The sequence below is a fragment of the Thamnophis sirtalis genome, unplaced genomic scaffold (genome assembly GCF_051295495.1).
Source record: "Thamnophis sirtalis isolate CommonGarterSnake01/CBP01778 unplaced genomic scaffold, rThaSir2_p1.2 scaffold_1, whole genome shotgun sequence".
Taxonomy (NCBI): domain Eukaryota; kingdom Metazoa; phylum Chordata; class Lepidosauria; order Squamata; family Natricidae; genus Thamnophis; species Thamnophis sirtalis.
In genome coordinates this window covers 166664690-166681425 of record NW_028261381.1, presented here as the reverse complement: position 1 = coordinate 166681425, position 16736 = coordinate 166664690, and the positions used below count along the sequence as shown (strand labels likewise).

General features: G+C 40.3%; 1 protein-coding gene across 1 annotated transcript; it reads right to left on the bottom strand.

Annotated features, from left to right (window-relative positions):
• Window positions 1-1677: 1677 nt before the first annotated feature.
• Window positions 1678-10810, bottom strand: OAZ1 (ornithine decarboxylase antizyme 1). Its single transcript, XM_014076375.2, is given in 6 exon segments — window positions 1678-2144; window positions 2293-2378; window positions 3566-3738; window positions 4011-4097; window positions 4099-4156; window positions 10536-10810. Coding segments are annotated over 6 exon segments (657 nt in total). The 5' UTR covers window positions 10658-10810; the 3' UTR covers window positions 1678-2013.
• Window positions 10811-16736: the final 5926 nt, after the last annotated feature.

Here is a 16736-nt window from a genome sequence, read left to right as displayed (position 1 = left end):
ATCCCTAAGCAAGAGTAATATTGGCAATTTATGCCATAGACGGAACCTATGGTTGTCTTGAAAGGATGGACTAATTATGAAAATAGATGGTTGTATTAAGAAGTCAAGAACAGTCTGAGAAATTCATGAAAAGCACTGGAAATGTAGTATGTGCCTTTGGTTACATTTATCCTGTTAGAACATGACTGCTAACATTCCAGGGCTGTCAGATCACGCCCGGTTTAGCGAAAGGGGGGGGGGAGCCACGATACATCATGTGACACCTCTGTGACAATGTGAATTTGACAGCCCTGTTCTAGGCAAATAACACCACTCCTTCGTATTGGAAAATGAAGAAATCAGTAAGCAGAGAAGAGACAAGGCATTAGGAGCCGTGGTTCAGATAAGACAATGAGATAGATGAAGTAATTCATTTGTTTCTTCCCAAACAACCAGACCCAGTTTAAGGAGACAGGATTATTTGTGCACCCCAGCTTGAAATACTACGAGTGGAAATCTGGAGTTACTTTCATAGGCTCATTCATTCAAGGCTTGGCAAGAGCCAGTCTTCAATTATTCCTGCAATGCGGCAGAAGCAATTCAGAAAAGTAGCTATGGGATTTATTAAGTTGTCCATTGTTTCGGGATAATTTATCAAGGCAGAAGGGGTGACAAATTTACTGACAAAATTTGAAATTGCCCCAATTGTATTTTCATGTGGGAAGGGAAGAAAGGGGCGATAGAGCTTGACAGCAAAAAGGCATGGAGATGAGGGGCTCTGAACCCATCATAACCTCATTACAAAATTATTTTCTCATTGCCTGATTTTTCCAGGTGAAGTTCTTATGATCAGAACTCAAAGACAATTATATACGCTTTTCATTTCCGCAAGTCTTTAGAGGGTAGATTAATACATGTTTTAATATATTTAAAAATATTAATGCAATTAATAACTAGTCAGTGCAGATGAGGAATTCAACCACTGGGGGAGAATTGTTGGATCCCAAATTGTGCATCTAACTTTCCTGTCTCTATAGCATCATCCCCCGAGCTGGCATGCATATTCCTGATATTGGCAGGCTTGAGGCCCTATCCCCACCAATGGGATAGGGCCTCAAGCCTGCCAGATACCGTATTTTTCACCCCAAGAGAGTGAAAATCTGGGTGCATCTTATACACTGAATACAGTAGTTTTGGCCTCCCAAACCCCGCCCCCTTCATAAAAATGGACGTGCATAGGCTTTGGGAAGCCTGCAAAGTGCTCCTGTGGGCTGGGGAGGGCAAAAACGAGCAGGAAACGGGCCATTTCTTGCTCGTTTTTGCCCCCCAGTCCCCAGGAGCACTCTACAAGCTTCCCAAAGCCTTATGCATGCCGTTCTTTTTGCAAAAAAAGGGACCGATTTTTGCTCGTTTTTTGAGGGGGGGGGACACTTTGCAGGCCTCTCAAACGCTCTGCATGCCACATTTTTCACAAAAAATGAGGTGTGCAGAGCGTTTGGGAAGTTTGCAGAGTCCAAAAACTTTTTTAAAAAAATTCTTCAAAATCGGTATATTTTAACCGCAGCTATGGACCAGGCTAGTTAGGAGTAACTAGATTTTAGTACAAATGAAAGATAACAATCCAAGGATTACGTAGCAATTTGTGCCAATTCCTTTCTAAAATGAAAAGGTTTTGAAACAGTAAAACCAGCAGTAAAGTAAAATATAAACTTTTATTTAGAATTAAAGCGAATACTTCAGTATCACAAACACACAATATTAAACTTCCAAGAAATATACTGCTAATTTGGAGTGAGCATTTATTTTTGCACAATTACAACATGCGGACAAGTCCAGGGGAAAAAAAGAGAAAAGATGACAAACAGTTGGAAATTTTCAACATCTTTCCCACCACCAGAGCAGCTGTCACAATAATTCGTACAAAGAGCAAGTCATTTTATGTGTGTGCATGTATGCTGATGCATAAGATGTTGACAAAATTCCTACAGATTCATCTTTGACAAGGAACAAGCTCTAAAAGGCAAACACTGCAATCTAGTCTTCTTCAGAAGAATCTCTTTCAAAGGTGTACACCATAAAGCAAGCGTCAGGTCTCTTGGGGACAAGGGGATGACCTGGTCTCACAATCTCAAAGCCCAAGAAGCTGAAGGTACGGAGCAGCGAAGCTACGCGGGAAAACAAGAGGTTTAGTACAAATTCCTTGAGAGAGAGGACACAAGGCTAACACGCGAGCAAACTCACCCCCCATTCCACCACCACCACCCCTAGGCATGCAGCCTCTGCTCACCCTGGCACCATCCCAGTCTTCCTTACCTCGGTCATCTCTGTTCTTGTGGAAACAAATGAACACATGCTCTACTTGAAGCTGCTCTTCCGCAAACTCAAGAAGAACTGCAAAACTAAAGACAGGAAGAGAGTGAGGCACTTTCCCACCCCCCTCAGAGGTATTTCAAAACTATATTTTTATCTAGCGGAAGATCCGTGACAGGAGAAAGGTTGAAAGATAAAAAAATAACATTTTGTATTAGGAAATCTACTACCACCTACCATATATACTCACAGATAAGCCAAGAATTTCAAGCTCCCAAATGCAGCCGGAAAAAACTGGCTCATTTGTGAACCAGAACTCAGATCATGGCCTTAATATTGGCTTATTGTATAAATGATATTAGCTATAGTTTTAAGAGTAGTTACAATGTGAAGGTAAGCTTATGTGTGCGGTGATGCATCTTTCATTGTATTTTGCTCAAATTTTTGAGGGCTGTCTTATGTGCTATTGCCAGAGGTGGTATTCAGCCGGTTTGGACCAGTTCGCCCAAACCAGTAGTGAAAATCGCAGGTAGACCCACCCCAGCTGTATGCCGTCCAATTTAGGCACATTTTTGAGGCCAGGTGCCTGTGCGGAAGGGACATATGTGAGCAAAGTGTATGCACAGAAGGCCAGGGACATACATGGAAAGGGTGCACGTGTGCGAGGAGTGGGAGCGGGCGCATACAGCAAACCGGTGGTAACAAAATGTGAAACCCACCACTGGCTGTTGTGTAAGTTTATGTGATTTTTGCTCCATAATCTTGGGGCCATTTTAAGTTTCATGCTTTTACTTTTACACATGATTACAAAGCAAAAAGCACTTGCTCAAACACCAACAGCAAAACACACTTTCAATGTAGTTGGTGAAAAATAGTTTTGAGAATTAAAAAGCATCATTCTCTCATGCTTCTGAACACCAGAGGGCACTGATCATTTATTCAATACTGTTTCAGTTAAATAGGACAAATAGTATCACCCAACAGCGAGTTTCACTAATTAATTTTCAAATCTATCGAGATCTAAACTTTGACCTCCTTCACAAATAGCTTCTAGTCATGAAATGTGATCGTGGAAAAGTATGAACTGAATACCAGAAAACAGGAAGCATTTGACATGGGCACAAACATAGCTGCAAGCAGAATACCAAGAACATAGCATTTTGCAGCTGTGGATCAACAACTATATTACTTGAGATTATGAAATGTGCTGTTGACCTAACAGCAACAGCTCTATTTCATAATGTTGAATATTTCAAAATCAGCTATTTTGCTCTACCTGTCTTTGCTCCCCTCCGGCAAAGAACCATTGGGAAGTTCGATATACAAATTGCTGTTATTCAGCACAGTTCTCCAACTGATGTGTTTGGCATCCGTCAGCCTGGATTGGATGTTCAGGATTTTTGTCCTGTTACTTGATGTTATTTCCTCTGTTACATTCAGCCGATTATCCTAAGAAAGCAAGGCAGAATTTAGATTTATTTGTAGAGCTCCTGAACCCTAAGCATATTGATCAAACAATGCACTCCAAATTTTTCAACAGCACAAGATTTGTTCCTATGCTGGCTTACTTGCCAGGCCCAAAATTCAGATAGGTACAAATCTGTGTAATTGCTCTTAACAGCTAATCCAGAAACCACCCCCTTCCAATTCTTTTACACTTCTCAAGCCCTCCACAATTCAAACTGTATCAATCTCCATTTATAAAGAGGTGGTGTACTTACAGAATAAAATAAGTTAGCTGAAAGATTGTGATCCCTCCGACTATTCCCTCGCCCACCTGGGATCTTCAGGGGTGGGTGAGGGACATCAGGAGCACCACCGAGGCCCTGGACCCAGGTTACTACAGCAACTGAAAGACACCCTGGAACTGAGAGGAAGAAAGAAACATTACTGAGGTCAATATTCAAGGGCAGACTAAAAATTTTAAAATAATCAAATATGGTGAAAAATAGCCCATTACACCCAGCCAGCAAGACGTTATAAACCAGCACTTAGAAAGCCTAAAGTTGGAGATGTCTAGATAATCCCATCAGCAAACAGAGATGAAATTCTCTCACTATCATTCCTCCTCTCTGTTTCTACTAGTTAACATGGAACATCTAACTTCCAGGAATTGCACAGCTGCCCCCAGAATCACACCTAGATATATATCAAGTGGGGCAGACTTCAGTGCAAAGTCTCTTCTTAGTTTTGGTAGATCTGATAAGCACAGAACCTTTATGTGTTGCAATGCAACCTTTACATTACATAATCGTTATATTCAGAGATTGTGGTTAAAAAAAAGAACTGCAAATCTACATTTAGATTACAGTAACACATTCTAATAGCCTTTGAAAATGATGTAGAAAACTACAACTGGCAGAAATGTAGCAATCGGGAGGCTAGCAAGAAGGAATATTATTGCAATGTAACATTTATCCTCCAATTGATTGCTGACAAGTCTGAATCCAATTCAAAGTGCTGGGTTTGAGCTGTAAAGCTCCATGGCTTCAGAGACCAGTTAATGTAAGTGGAATCTATCTAACCTAAGTGCACATTTAGAGGGAGGAGTTTAGTAGGGTTCCATTTTGCAACAAGTGGGCGTGAACCCAAATATAGCTCCTATTATAGCTGCCCCATTATGGAATGTATCAGTGCTAGAAGGGGTAAAGACAGTATTATTTAAGAAAGCTTTTTGGAAAATGGTTGGTGGTGTCCTGATTTCTCAGTGACCAGGTGAGGGTTTTTTGGTTTTTGTTATGTAGTTTTGGATTGGTGTTCTATTTTATTATTTTAAATAACCAGAAATGATCTGAGCTGGGCAATATCTAAGTTGTTAGTAAATACATTTTGCATCAAAATCAGATAACTAAAAAAAAGAACAATTTCCTGCAAACATATAATTCCAGACTTAACAGTCCCATCCGAATAGTTCAACTACATGTTAACAGCCCCCCCCCCCCCCCCAATTGCTTTAGTCTAGTAGTCTTTGCCTGCTGTTCTTAGGCTGTAGGTTAAGCGCTGCCATTTGGAAGTAAAACATTCTTAGGAATTTATAGAATTTATAGCTTCTATGTTAGAAAAATCAGATGCTTCCTTTAGGACCCTAATTGCTATCATAGTACACAAAACTTCCATTCTTTCTTAGGTAGGTTGGCAACATATTAGATGCTCCATCATTTTCATTTAAATGGATAAATAAAAGTATTTTTAAAAATGTGTGGGTCTGCTCCAATTATATTCTGTAAGAATTCTGTACGGTAGTTCAATTATGCAACTTAAACAGTTTGTCAGCTTGAAAGAATCTGGTACAGTACAGCGTTTTGTTTGCAGAAGTGATTTTGTGTCACAGCACCCAACTTAACTGAAAGCAATTATTTTGCCTTTAACACCAACCACAGAAACTGCTGTTCCTGCTAGCCCCTCCCTTTGCACCATCCTTCATTCTGCAAGCTCACTGGGGTTGCGTCACCACAGCAGATGCAGCAGATCAAGGTCCCCCTCAGGGAAATTCTCATAACCCAGCAGCCATTTGCAAAACAGAAGGGGGAAAAAATCCACCATTTTGAACACCCTTTAAAAATCCTGAAATTTTTTAGCGCCAGGCATCAAATTAGCATTCCTAAAATAAACGCTTTAACAGACTGGTTTTTCTGCCATATATGGCGGGGGGGGGGGGGGGGGGGTCCCAAAAAAAGAAAAAAAAGAAAATGCAAAACAAATGATATGTTGGTTCACCTTCCAATCAAGAACCCCTTTCTTGCACCTTGCACACAACTGAGGTTTTTGCTATGTGCTAGATCTTTTTTATTAATGTGCAGCGTGCCATGGCAAAGCAAATTTCACCCTGCACTGGTTGAGTAAATGTTAAAACACGGTTTTAGGGTGCACTCCCAATAATTTAAGGTTTCCTGCTTTGTATGTATTTGAGGGCTGCTTTTAAATTTTAAATTGTGATTTTATTTTGAAGGGTAGTGCACATACTTTAGCAATTAAATAATCAATGAATCCCAAAAGAATAGCTTCAGAAAAATTAGGTATTAAGCTTAACACTGCTACTCTTGCAATATGAAACAGCATTTTACTCCTTCATATGGGTAGCTTGAACTATCTGCTGGCTAATGGAATCCTAAACAAAATGCTGAACTAGCAGGACCTTGCTCTAAATTAGAGCTTAATTTCTCAAAAATCCTGAATTCATTCTTTTGTTTCCAAAATGTTAACCTACATGGGTGAACCAAAAAAGTATGGTAAGGGAACTGTCTTATGCAAGATAGATTCAGCCCAACCCTATTTTCTAATCATTATCTTCTATACTCAAAAGCTGTACTGTGTCTGAGGCCATTTCAATAGCTCGGAATTAAAGTTTTTCATGGGATACATTATGCGTTCACTGGGTATTTCTTCTGATATCTATGCTCCACAAAAACTAAGCCAAATGGAGTGCTCATAAACACCATTCAATTAAGTATACCAGCCCCATTCTCTATTATGTGGGAAATGTTTATGGATAAAACAGCTTATTTTGCATACTTTGAAGAATGATTCTTTCTTGCTTTGTTTAAATCTAACTAAGAGTGTATGTAGAGAAATGGCAGGTAGTTCTTGCTGAAGCACTTAAGCCATGTATTTTTTTTAAAAAAAAAACTTGCTAAACATATCCTTAAGATCTCATACATTGAAATCTCAAAAGATAGTGGCATTCATTTCAGTCTGCCTGTCTAAGGTTCTGTTGGTACCATTATTTTAGGTGCTGTAGCATTAATCAACACTGCCAATGCAGGTCTAGAGAATAAGGCCCAGCTAGTTCTTGGGAGAAATCTCAGCATCATTCGTTTACTGCAAATCCAACAGCAGAAACTACACTAAATGGCATTTGATCCGATTTAAAAAGGCAATTCAGACCTGGCTAGTGGGGATGCTGATTCAATTATTTACTTTTATCACAGTACATAATTCAACTATCTGCTAAAGACAATTCACATTAGAGTTGTCTCAAGAAGACATCTTACATAGAATCACTCAACTATCTGCTAAAGACAATTCACATTAGAGTTGTCTCAAGAAGACATATCTTACATAGAATCACAAAGGGAAAAAACAACTTTCATTCATCATATACAATGATAAAGGTAGAACAGAGAAAGGAAATTTTTAGATGAAGTGCATAAAGTTGAAACAGGCTATATTTTAATGCAACAATTTCCCAACCACAGGAAGCTCTAGATGTTGGCCTATATATATCCCATTATTCACAATTATTGATCATGATGGCTGAGGATTATACAAGATAGGGAATTCTGTGAATGGTATCAAGAGGCCAGCCTCTTTTTATACCTTATGAAAAACTTGCTTGGCTCATCAAAGAAATTTCCTTATTACAATGAATATCTTCTCCTATCAGGAAAAGAAAGTATGTGCAAAGCAAAAAAACTAACCTTATCTCAACCAACAATTACAGTCTCAGCTGGTCTGGTTCAGCTGAGGAAACACTGCATGTGACCTTTGTCTTGGTTAGGTGATCCCCATTTCCAAATCACTGGATTTTCCCTGAAGCAGCTTTTTTCCTGACCGCATAGCACTAATGAAATACTGTGATCTTGACTTCACTGTTCGTACCAAGCCATAATATGCAGTTTGGTTTGACACAGTAGTGTACTGAATGAAGCCCTCTAGTTGTGGCTAAAAATTTGCTTAGCATATATGAATCCAAATTCAGAAAACATTAAAAAATATCAATTACAGCTGGAAGAATTATTAATAGGCAGATCAATTACTGAAGAAAATTCTGTGCCATACAGCCATTCACAAATGTTTTTTTTAAATAGGGGAATGATGTAAAGTAAGTGAAGCCATGTTGTATATACAGGGATGGCTGGAAATTACTTTATTTGACTCTTTCTGGAGAGTACAGCAAAGTTTTGTGGTTTCCTTCTTCAAAACTGTGGGGAACCAAAACATTTTCCCTGTAACCATTATTATGACTCTCAGGGGCCAGTGTTAGTTTCTGTTTCTAACTACAAAGCTGATCGCCCTAATGTCACCCATTTTGCAAGCAGAGGCACATCTGCCAAAGATAAATTCAAATTTAAACTGCTTGCCTATAACATTTCAGGATACTTCTAGCTATAAATTCAAACAGCTTTTTTCTTACGCAGATACTCTCTAAGCAAGTTTATGTACAATTCATATTGCCAAGGAAGCACTGTCAGATTTGGAAAGTATACAATAAAACATACACTTCTCCCACCCTTATTCTATTGAACAGCGTAAGTCTGCTATGTGAAAATCTGAATGTAAGAAAAGCCTGCAATCAAGTGTTTTCTATCTTACAATGGATCAACTGTATCCTGCTGTTACTTCTCAGCAGTTCTATTACAGTGCCCACAATTCACCTAAAGGAGCAGATTGGATGGATGCATAGGACATTTGGGGAGGGAAAGGTACAATTTTTCATCTAGAAATAAAACAAGATAACTCCCTTTCTAATAAAACCTTTATTTTTTGAAAGGCAAGATCTGAAGCAGGAAACACCCACATGAAAATGATCTGCATGTCTATTTGTGTGTACTTCTTGTCATCTTATTGCTGCATACTAGCTGGGAGAAAGGAAAGATTTTTCCCCTCTATGAAGATAGGGCTTATTTTATGTATAACAGGGAAGGTGAACACTCTTTTTTTTGGGGGGGGGGCATCTATTCAGGCTTGAAAAGATACACATTTCCTACTACTTGATTGTTGGACCTTTTCATATATGTTAATGCTCAACAGCCAACAGACTGTGGAACTGAGAAAACCGTAATAACTCATTTATAATACACTGACTTTCACATAACAGACATCACCTCAAATAGGACTTTTTTTTCTCTAAGCAATGGATATTATATGATTAGGTTACAGAGGATCTTTCCCAGGAACTATGAAATAAGGAACAAGCTTTTTTACTATTAAAAGAGTAGACAGACAGCAACTAATTTTATCAATAAAGGCTTGCTATTTTCCAATTCTCACTCCTGAAATATACCTAAATTTTCTCTACTTTATGCAACTGGAAGAAAAGGAAGCCATCCCCTCCCCCAAAAAAGCTTTATGGCTTCAATTGCTTTATTGATGGACTGCACATACTTTTTAATTAGGTAAAATGAGTCATTCTTTCTCTTCAATGAGGGACTAATCAGGATTTTTCCATTTTCTTTTCTCCTTAAAACCCAAATAATAATTAGGCAGAGAGCCAGTTCTATACTACAGCAACCAGGCTCGAAATAGAGACTTGAGTTTTAGTCCCACCTTAAGTTCAAGACCAGATGATGATCTTGGGCCAGATCTTGGGACTTAGGAAGGAAGAAGCAATAAGCAAACCACTTCTGAGAAAAAAAAACCTTGCCAAGGAAACAGGCAAGTTACCAGCAGTGGACTAGACTGGAAGGCGGGCACATCCAGAAATAAGGCCTCCACCAGCCTAGGCCCTATTTAGGGGAGAAGAGGGAAAGTGAAACACCATCCGTTGATATCTATACTCTCTCTCTAGCTATCTCTAATCAATCAATCTATCTATCTATCTCTAGTCTATCTATCTATCATCTATCAATATCTAGCTATTTAGCTATCTCTATTCTATCTATCTATCTATCTATCTACCTATCTATCCAATCTCTATCTAATCGATTCCCCTTTTAACTACTCTTCTGTTCTGGTCGGAAAGTAGCTAATAAAAGCGCACAGCTAGCAGGAAGTATGGAGTTCCTATATAGAAACCTTTAAGAAAGCGCAACTCTCGGTTCTCTTTTTTTCTTCCCTTTTTTATGCCAGTTTCGGCTGCAAAGAAGGAAAGGGGCTTTCGGACTCGTCCTGTTCCCACGAGCCGTTTCTGGAAGCTCTTCAAAACGAGGGCTAGGGCAGCAAGGTTTAAGGAACACAGGCAACTGGACGCCAATCCCACTAGCCTCCCCTTGTAAGGTTAAAGGAAAGCAGATGGAGGAGGATCGCAGGAGACGCGCATCTCTCCTCCACACGAGGCAAGGCTTTTTGGGAGAACCGAGTCCTGGGGGTGAAGCGGGGACAACGCGGGGACCTCGGTTTCCGAAGGCTCGCTCTTCCCCCTCACCCCACGCGTTGCTAGGAGAAAGGGGGCGTGGTCCCGCCGGCTCCGCCCCCTCCCCTCGTGCCTGGGCGGGGCTAGCAGGGCGAGGCCGCGGAACTAGGCCGCGGAGCGTGAGGCGTTATTTTGGCCGTTTGTTTTTGCTTTTTTCTTTCTCCTCTCCTCTCACCTCCTCAAAGCGGCGTTGGTGGGCAGGGTGGGCATGGTGACGATACTGGTCTTTTTATTTCCTTCCTTCTCGCGGGCAAAGCAATGACTGTTGAGGATCCGCTGCAGGGAGGATTTCACCATCCGGGCCGCCCCCTGGTCGCCGAACCCCCGGTCGGGTCTTTGCCCTTTTCTCCTCCTCCTTCCAGCCCCGTCCTTCTCGGCTACCTCTTGGCAAGGATTTCCTTCGTTCTCCTCTCTTCGACAACACAAAATGGCGGGCGGCGGAGGACGGCCAACTGCCTTTATATGGCAGTGGGCGGAGATAGCCCCGCCCATCCGTGGCGTAGGATTGCGTAAGCGGCGCCCACTTGCATTTAACGAAAGCCCGGCCTACTTCCGGTTGCTTAGAGCGGCACCCCTCCCACTTCGAGTCTGCTGCCTCGCCAATGCTTTCGTGAAAAATAAGGCCACGCCCCTCCCCTTTCCCTCCCTTTTCTTCTCCACCGTTCGGTCGTGCGGGTCTCTTCTCTGAGGTAAACAGTATTTTCTCTTCCGACCTCCTCGCCTTTGAGGCGGTGCCAATGGGGAAGAAAGCGTTTGTGATTGGCCGATGGGCCGAGACGAAGAAAATGGTGGGGGAGCATTGGTTAAGATGCCGCGTGCGCACATCCTAGTACATTATTCGTTAGGGGCATAGTAGGCAGATCCAAGTGGAAAGTTTCATTGGCTTAAGGAACGTATAGTTCGGCACTCCATTGGTTGTGAAAGGTGCCTTTCTGGAAGGTGACGACGACAAGCGGGGACAGAAGATAGTGAGGAACCTGCGCACGGTCAAGGCTTTAATGGCGGAAGGGTGAAAAGAGGGCAACCCCATTCGGCTGTTTCAACACCTTCCCCCAAAAGTATCAAAAAATATCAAATCTATATGGTCTTCCACCTCACAAAAAGTGACCCTGCAAAAAAAGTATAAAGTAATAAACATGTCTTACACAATTATATTAAAATTATTTTTTTAAAGAGCACGTACGAGAAACGATGAACGCCCCCCCCCCAACATCTCACCGGTCCCCGAGACCCCCAAACCTGACGACAAAGCCAGGTCTTGTGGGACTTCTGGAAAATAAGAGAGCTGACCTTACTTTTGGGAGGGGAGACAGACGCCACGGCAGAAAAGGCAGGGGAAAAAATATTTGCAGTCCAGAATACAATAAAAAACCCTTTTTTCAACTTTGCCCCCCCCCCGACCCATTCAATTGTCTGCTACGTATACTGCCTTGAGTTCCTGAAGGAATAATTTAGGTATAAATTCCCTAACCTTCCTCCAATCTTTAGTGGCCCCAGGACACAGTTCTCCCTCTAAGCCCTTATACGGTAGCCTAAACTGATAATCATAATGATATTTAAATTACCTTGTTATTTTTTAAAGAATTCGTTTTTCTTTGAAAATCCTCATGAAGCAGATTCTCCTTTAATTCATAATTATAATGTGAAAATAAACTGCATCAGAAAAAAGCCACCCATTTCAAGTTTCTTCCTGTTCCATTCAGTATTCATATCAATGAATAATTTAGAAAGAGGGAAAGACTATATTCTTAATAAATGAAATTGTTGTAAAGCTCCCATACCCGTAGGGAACAAAATGAATTTCCAAAAGATAAAATCCAATGGTTGTATCTGAATAAGAAATATCAAATGCATCAGTATGGGGCGGAGAGTAAACCATGCTCATTATTAATATATATGAAAAACATCTAGAAGTTCTTGGTCAATAACAAGCTGAATGTGAGCAGACAATGTGATGCAACTATAAAAAGCGCAAATGCAATCATCAGCAGAAATAAGAGTGCCTAAACCATTCAAAATGAATTTATGAAATATAAAGAACCCTACTATGAAACAGCCTCAGGCAATTTGGTAATTGTTTTATTCTTTATTCTCTAAAAGGAAAATGGACCCGGTGGCAGAAAACATCTTACAAGTCATTGATTCCCCCTAGTGAAATTTGTTTCAGAGAGCACAATAAAGGGGTGGGGGGGATATTTCTGAGATGCTAAAGACATTCTCTGTTCCTAGTCCACAGGGACACCATAGTGTCAGAAAGCTTGGTTCACATTTTATACATTTCCCACTTTTCAATAAGGCTTACAATTTACATTTTATTGATTGTATATTGTATTGTATGTATCCTATCCTATCTGTACATTGTCAAAAGTCCTTAGGAATTCGGTAGGCTTATAAGTAAGAATGTATATAATTAAAAAATATACTCTTATTTACCATAGTCCTTTTTGTATAGGTGATACAGTAATGCTTAATTAGGTTCAGTTTACACAAAATGTGGATCCACAGAACTTCTGATCCCATTTTACCTTGAAAAGAAGCATCCTTGGGATGAAAAGTAAATAGTTGGATTTTTCCCCCCATGTTTCATTTTGGATCAAAACATTTTCCTTTTTTTGTACCGTAGTCTAATAAAGTCAGCTGCTGAAATCTCAGTTTATATATTATGTTCACTTAATATAGAATAATGCTCTCACAAGGACATTTTGTGTAATGTACTTGTTTCTTTTCTGGATGCTTCCACCATATTGATCTCTTTTATTCATCCAATCATTCACCAGCTCTGATGTGCCTAAAGCTTAGTTGTTCTCACTCTATAGAAATGGTTGCAATGATGTGGCACGGGTGAAGATTAAGATAAGCATTCCTTTTGCCTAGAAAAATAAATATTAAGCTCATTTCATTTCTGTTTTTGTTATATTAACAACATAATACAATACTCTCATATAATTTCAGCTTTGTTGTATTAATCTACATTAGGGACAAAGAATTGCATCATACGAGTCTATTATTGCAATTTCAGTTTCAACAGGAAAGGCTGTCAAAACAACAAATCCCAACGGTGTTAAGTATTTATATCTGAGTTACTTTAAACTCAGTTCTATCTTCTTAAAGAACAGCAAACTTTGAGGGAATACCTACACAATATCATTAATTGTTAAATTTACTAAGGCAAATTATTTCCTCATTACTTATCCAAGCAATGGATCGTTTAGTGTTTCTATCTCAAAATGATATATTCATAATCTTAATCATATCTTATTACAGCCAAGGCGAGAAGTATTAAACACCAATACAAATAGTCAAACAAAATATTAGTAAAGATAAAAGATCACCAGAGTGAAAATTGGCGGGGGTGGTGGTGGATTGGAACAAGGCAATGGAAAACCACTTCCATACATGTACTCTTCAACTTATGACCACAATTGGAGCCACAATTTCCATTGCTAAAAAAGTTGAGTGTTAAGAAGTCATGCTTGTTTTTATGACCTTTTTGCCATCCTTGTTACGTGAATCACATCATTAACTAATTCCAGCTTCCCCCATTGACTTTGCTTGTTGGAAGCTAGCTAGGGAAGTTGCAAAAGGCAATCTCATGACCCTGGGTCCCGCAATCATAACAAATACATGCCAGTTGCCAAGCACCCAAATGTTGACCTCTTGGGATGCTAGGATTGTTGCAAGTACAAAACCAATCTTCTCTTTTTCCAGTGTCATTGTAAGTTTGAATGATGACTAAACAAACGGTTGTAAGTCAGGGACTTCCTATACTTGTGTTAACACAATTAGATTGACATACAGTTGTTGAGCTTGACTGAATGGAATATTTACCATCATATGCAAAGGAATATATAAAAACCTTGATTGCTGGATAAGCAATCAAGTATGTATGTTATGTAATATAATGTTAAGTTCCTTCTCAAGGTTTGAAAACATAATCTTATATGCCATCAAGTCATTTTCGATTGGATTGGATTCATGTATTATGCTAACCAAGGTGAGCCAAGGTGGCGCAGTGGTTAAATGCAGCACTGCAGGCTACTGCTAGATCAGCAGTTCAGCGGTTCAAATCTCACCGGCTCAGGGTTGACTCAGCCTTCCATCCTTCCGAGGTGGGTAAAATGAGGACCCAGATTGTTGGGGGCAATATGCTGACTCTCTGTAAACCGCTTAGAGAGGGCTGAAAGCCCTATGAAGCGGTATATAAGTCTACTGCTATTGCTATTGCTATTTTTGGTTTAACCATGGTTTTTTAAAATAAACTACAGTTGGCTGGGATCACATATGACAAACCATAAATTGCTTGTGCAAAACCTGTGGCCTATGGTTTATGACAAAAAGCAAAGTTTACAAACCCTGGTGGGCAGGTTCACACATTAAAGCTAATATAAATAAATATAATATACTAAGGTAAAATTAAACAAATCACATTATGACATACCGGTAGTTTGATGTGCAGTCCAACCGATATCTGTGCTAGCTTCTCAGTATCTTTGTAAAAGCTCTTTTTTTGTATTAAAGTGTGCATCGTTGAGTGGGGGAACATTGCAGGAGGATCTATTTAGCTAAATCCAAACATGTTTGTGATATATTTTTGTTGCTTCAAACTGAACATTTGGGGCATCGGATTATAAAAGAGCTAGCACTTTGAATTGCAATTGTTGGGTCAGGAGAGAAAAATCTATGACTCCTCAGATGATTGCTGCTACACTGGTTTCAGTTATCAGTCACTTTATTTTTCCTCTAGTTCCTATCTTGCCTTGTTAAAAATAAATTGCTTTGGCTGCAAATTAACTCTGCTACGCCCTGCTGTGCTTGCACTGATGTCCACGGATTCCTGGAGCGTATTAAATCATTTGACTGACGTTATATAATACAATCTAGATGGACAGTTTGGCCAGCTCAGTTTTTATCCTTGCATTTTCCCTCTATAGTAGCCGTTTCTATTTTGTGCTGTTCTGTATGGCATCAAACAGGTTTTTACCTGCTTCTTTAAAAAAAAAAAAAAAAAGGACATGGGGCAAATATCCAAACTACAATTTACTTGCTTTGTTTATTTGAAGATTTACATCTCTAAGTATTGCTATGAGATTCTTGCCTCGTTGTTTAGAAGCCAAACAAGTTTACAGATCAAATCATGGCCTCTGGATTGGCAGGACTTGCTGATTTAAAAAGATTAGTTTGTGTCCAATGTGCTGTGAGATCCCAGTCAGTCTGATTAGTTTGGTGTAATGTATGGTTTAAGCACTGAGTTTTCTCATGAAGCCATGAGAAAGTGAAGGCTGGTTTTACTTTACTGATTTGAGGAACAAATCTCTCTGACATTTCACGAAACGAAGAACCAAGAATGTGAAACAGTAAATATGTGTGAAGCACTATCTCGGCTACCAACACCACTGTGCCTCTCTCGGCATTCCAAAGTGTGTTGTAATGCATGGTTTTCCAACTTCTCATAAACTGTAAAGTCCATGGAGAATTACTGGGTGGGAATATCCTAAAAAGATAAATCCTTATTTATTATATGTATTTAGTGCAGTGTTTCTCAACCTTGGCGACTTGAAGTCCACAGGACTTAAAGTCGCCAAGGTTGAGAAACACTGATTTAGTGTATGGAATATTATAGATCGACTATAGCAATAGCAATAGCAATAGCAGTGGACTTATATACCGCTTCATAGGCCTTTCAGGCCTCTCTAAGCGGTTTACAGAGAGTCAGCATATTGCCCCCAACAATCTGGGTCCTCATTTTACCCACCTCGGAAGGATGGAAGGCTGAGTCAACCCTGAGCCGGTGAGATTTGAACCGCTGACCTGCTGATCTAGCAGTAGCCTGCAGTGCTGCATCTAACCACTGCGCCACCTTGGCTCTTGACTAACAATATATATTAACATTTCATCTAGATTAGCAGAACACAATAAAATACAAATGTTAAAAAGATCTATGTTCATATTACCAATGCCTAGGCCAGGGGTGTCAAGCTCAAGACCCGCAGGCCGGATCCGGCCCATGGGGTGCTTAAATCTGACCTGTGGGGCCACCCGGGAAACAGTGAGGACCGGCCCGTGGTGCCTCTGCCAGAGAAAACGGAGCCTCAGAGGGCCCTCCCAGGCTCCATTTTGGCTGCAACGGTCTCCTGCAGCCCTCTGCCAGCAAAAATGGAGCCTGGGGAGGCCCTCGCAGTCATAAACAAAGCCCAGGCAGGCCGCACGCAGCCTCCCTGAGCTCCATTTTCACTGGCAAAGGGTTGCAGGAGGCCATCCCAGCAGAAAACGGGTGTCAGCCTCTGCTTTGCTGTTGCTTCGGCTGCCATGAAACGGGGAGGGAGGGCATGGTATTTGGGAGGGGTTACTCATTGTGCTGGAGGAAGTTTCTGGAGCT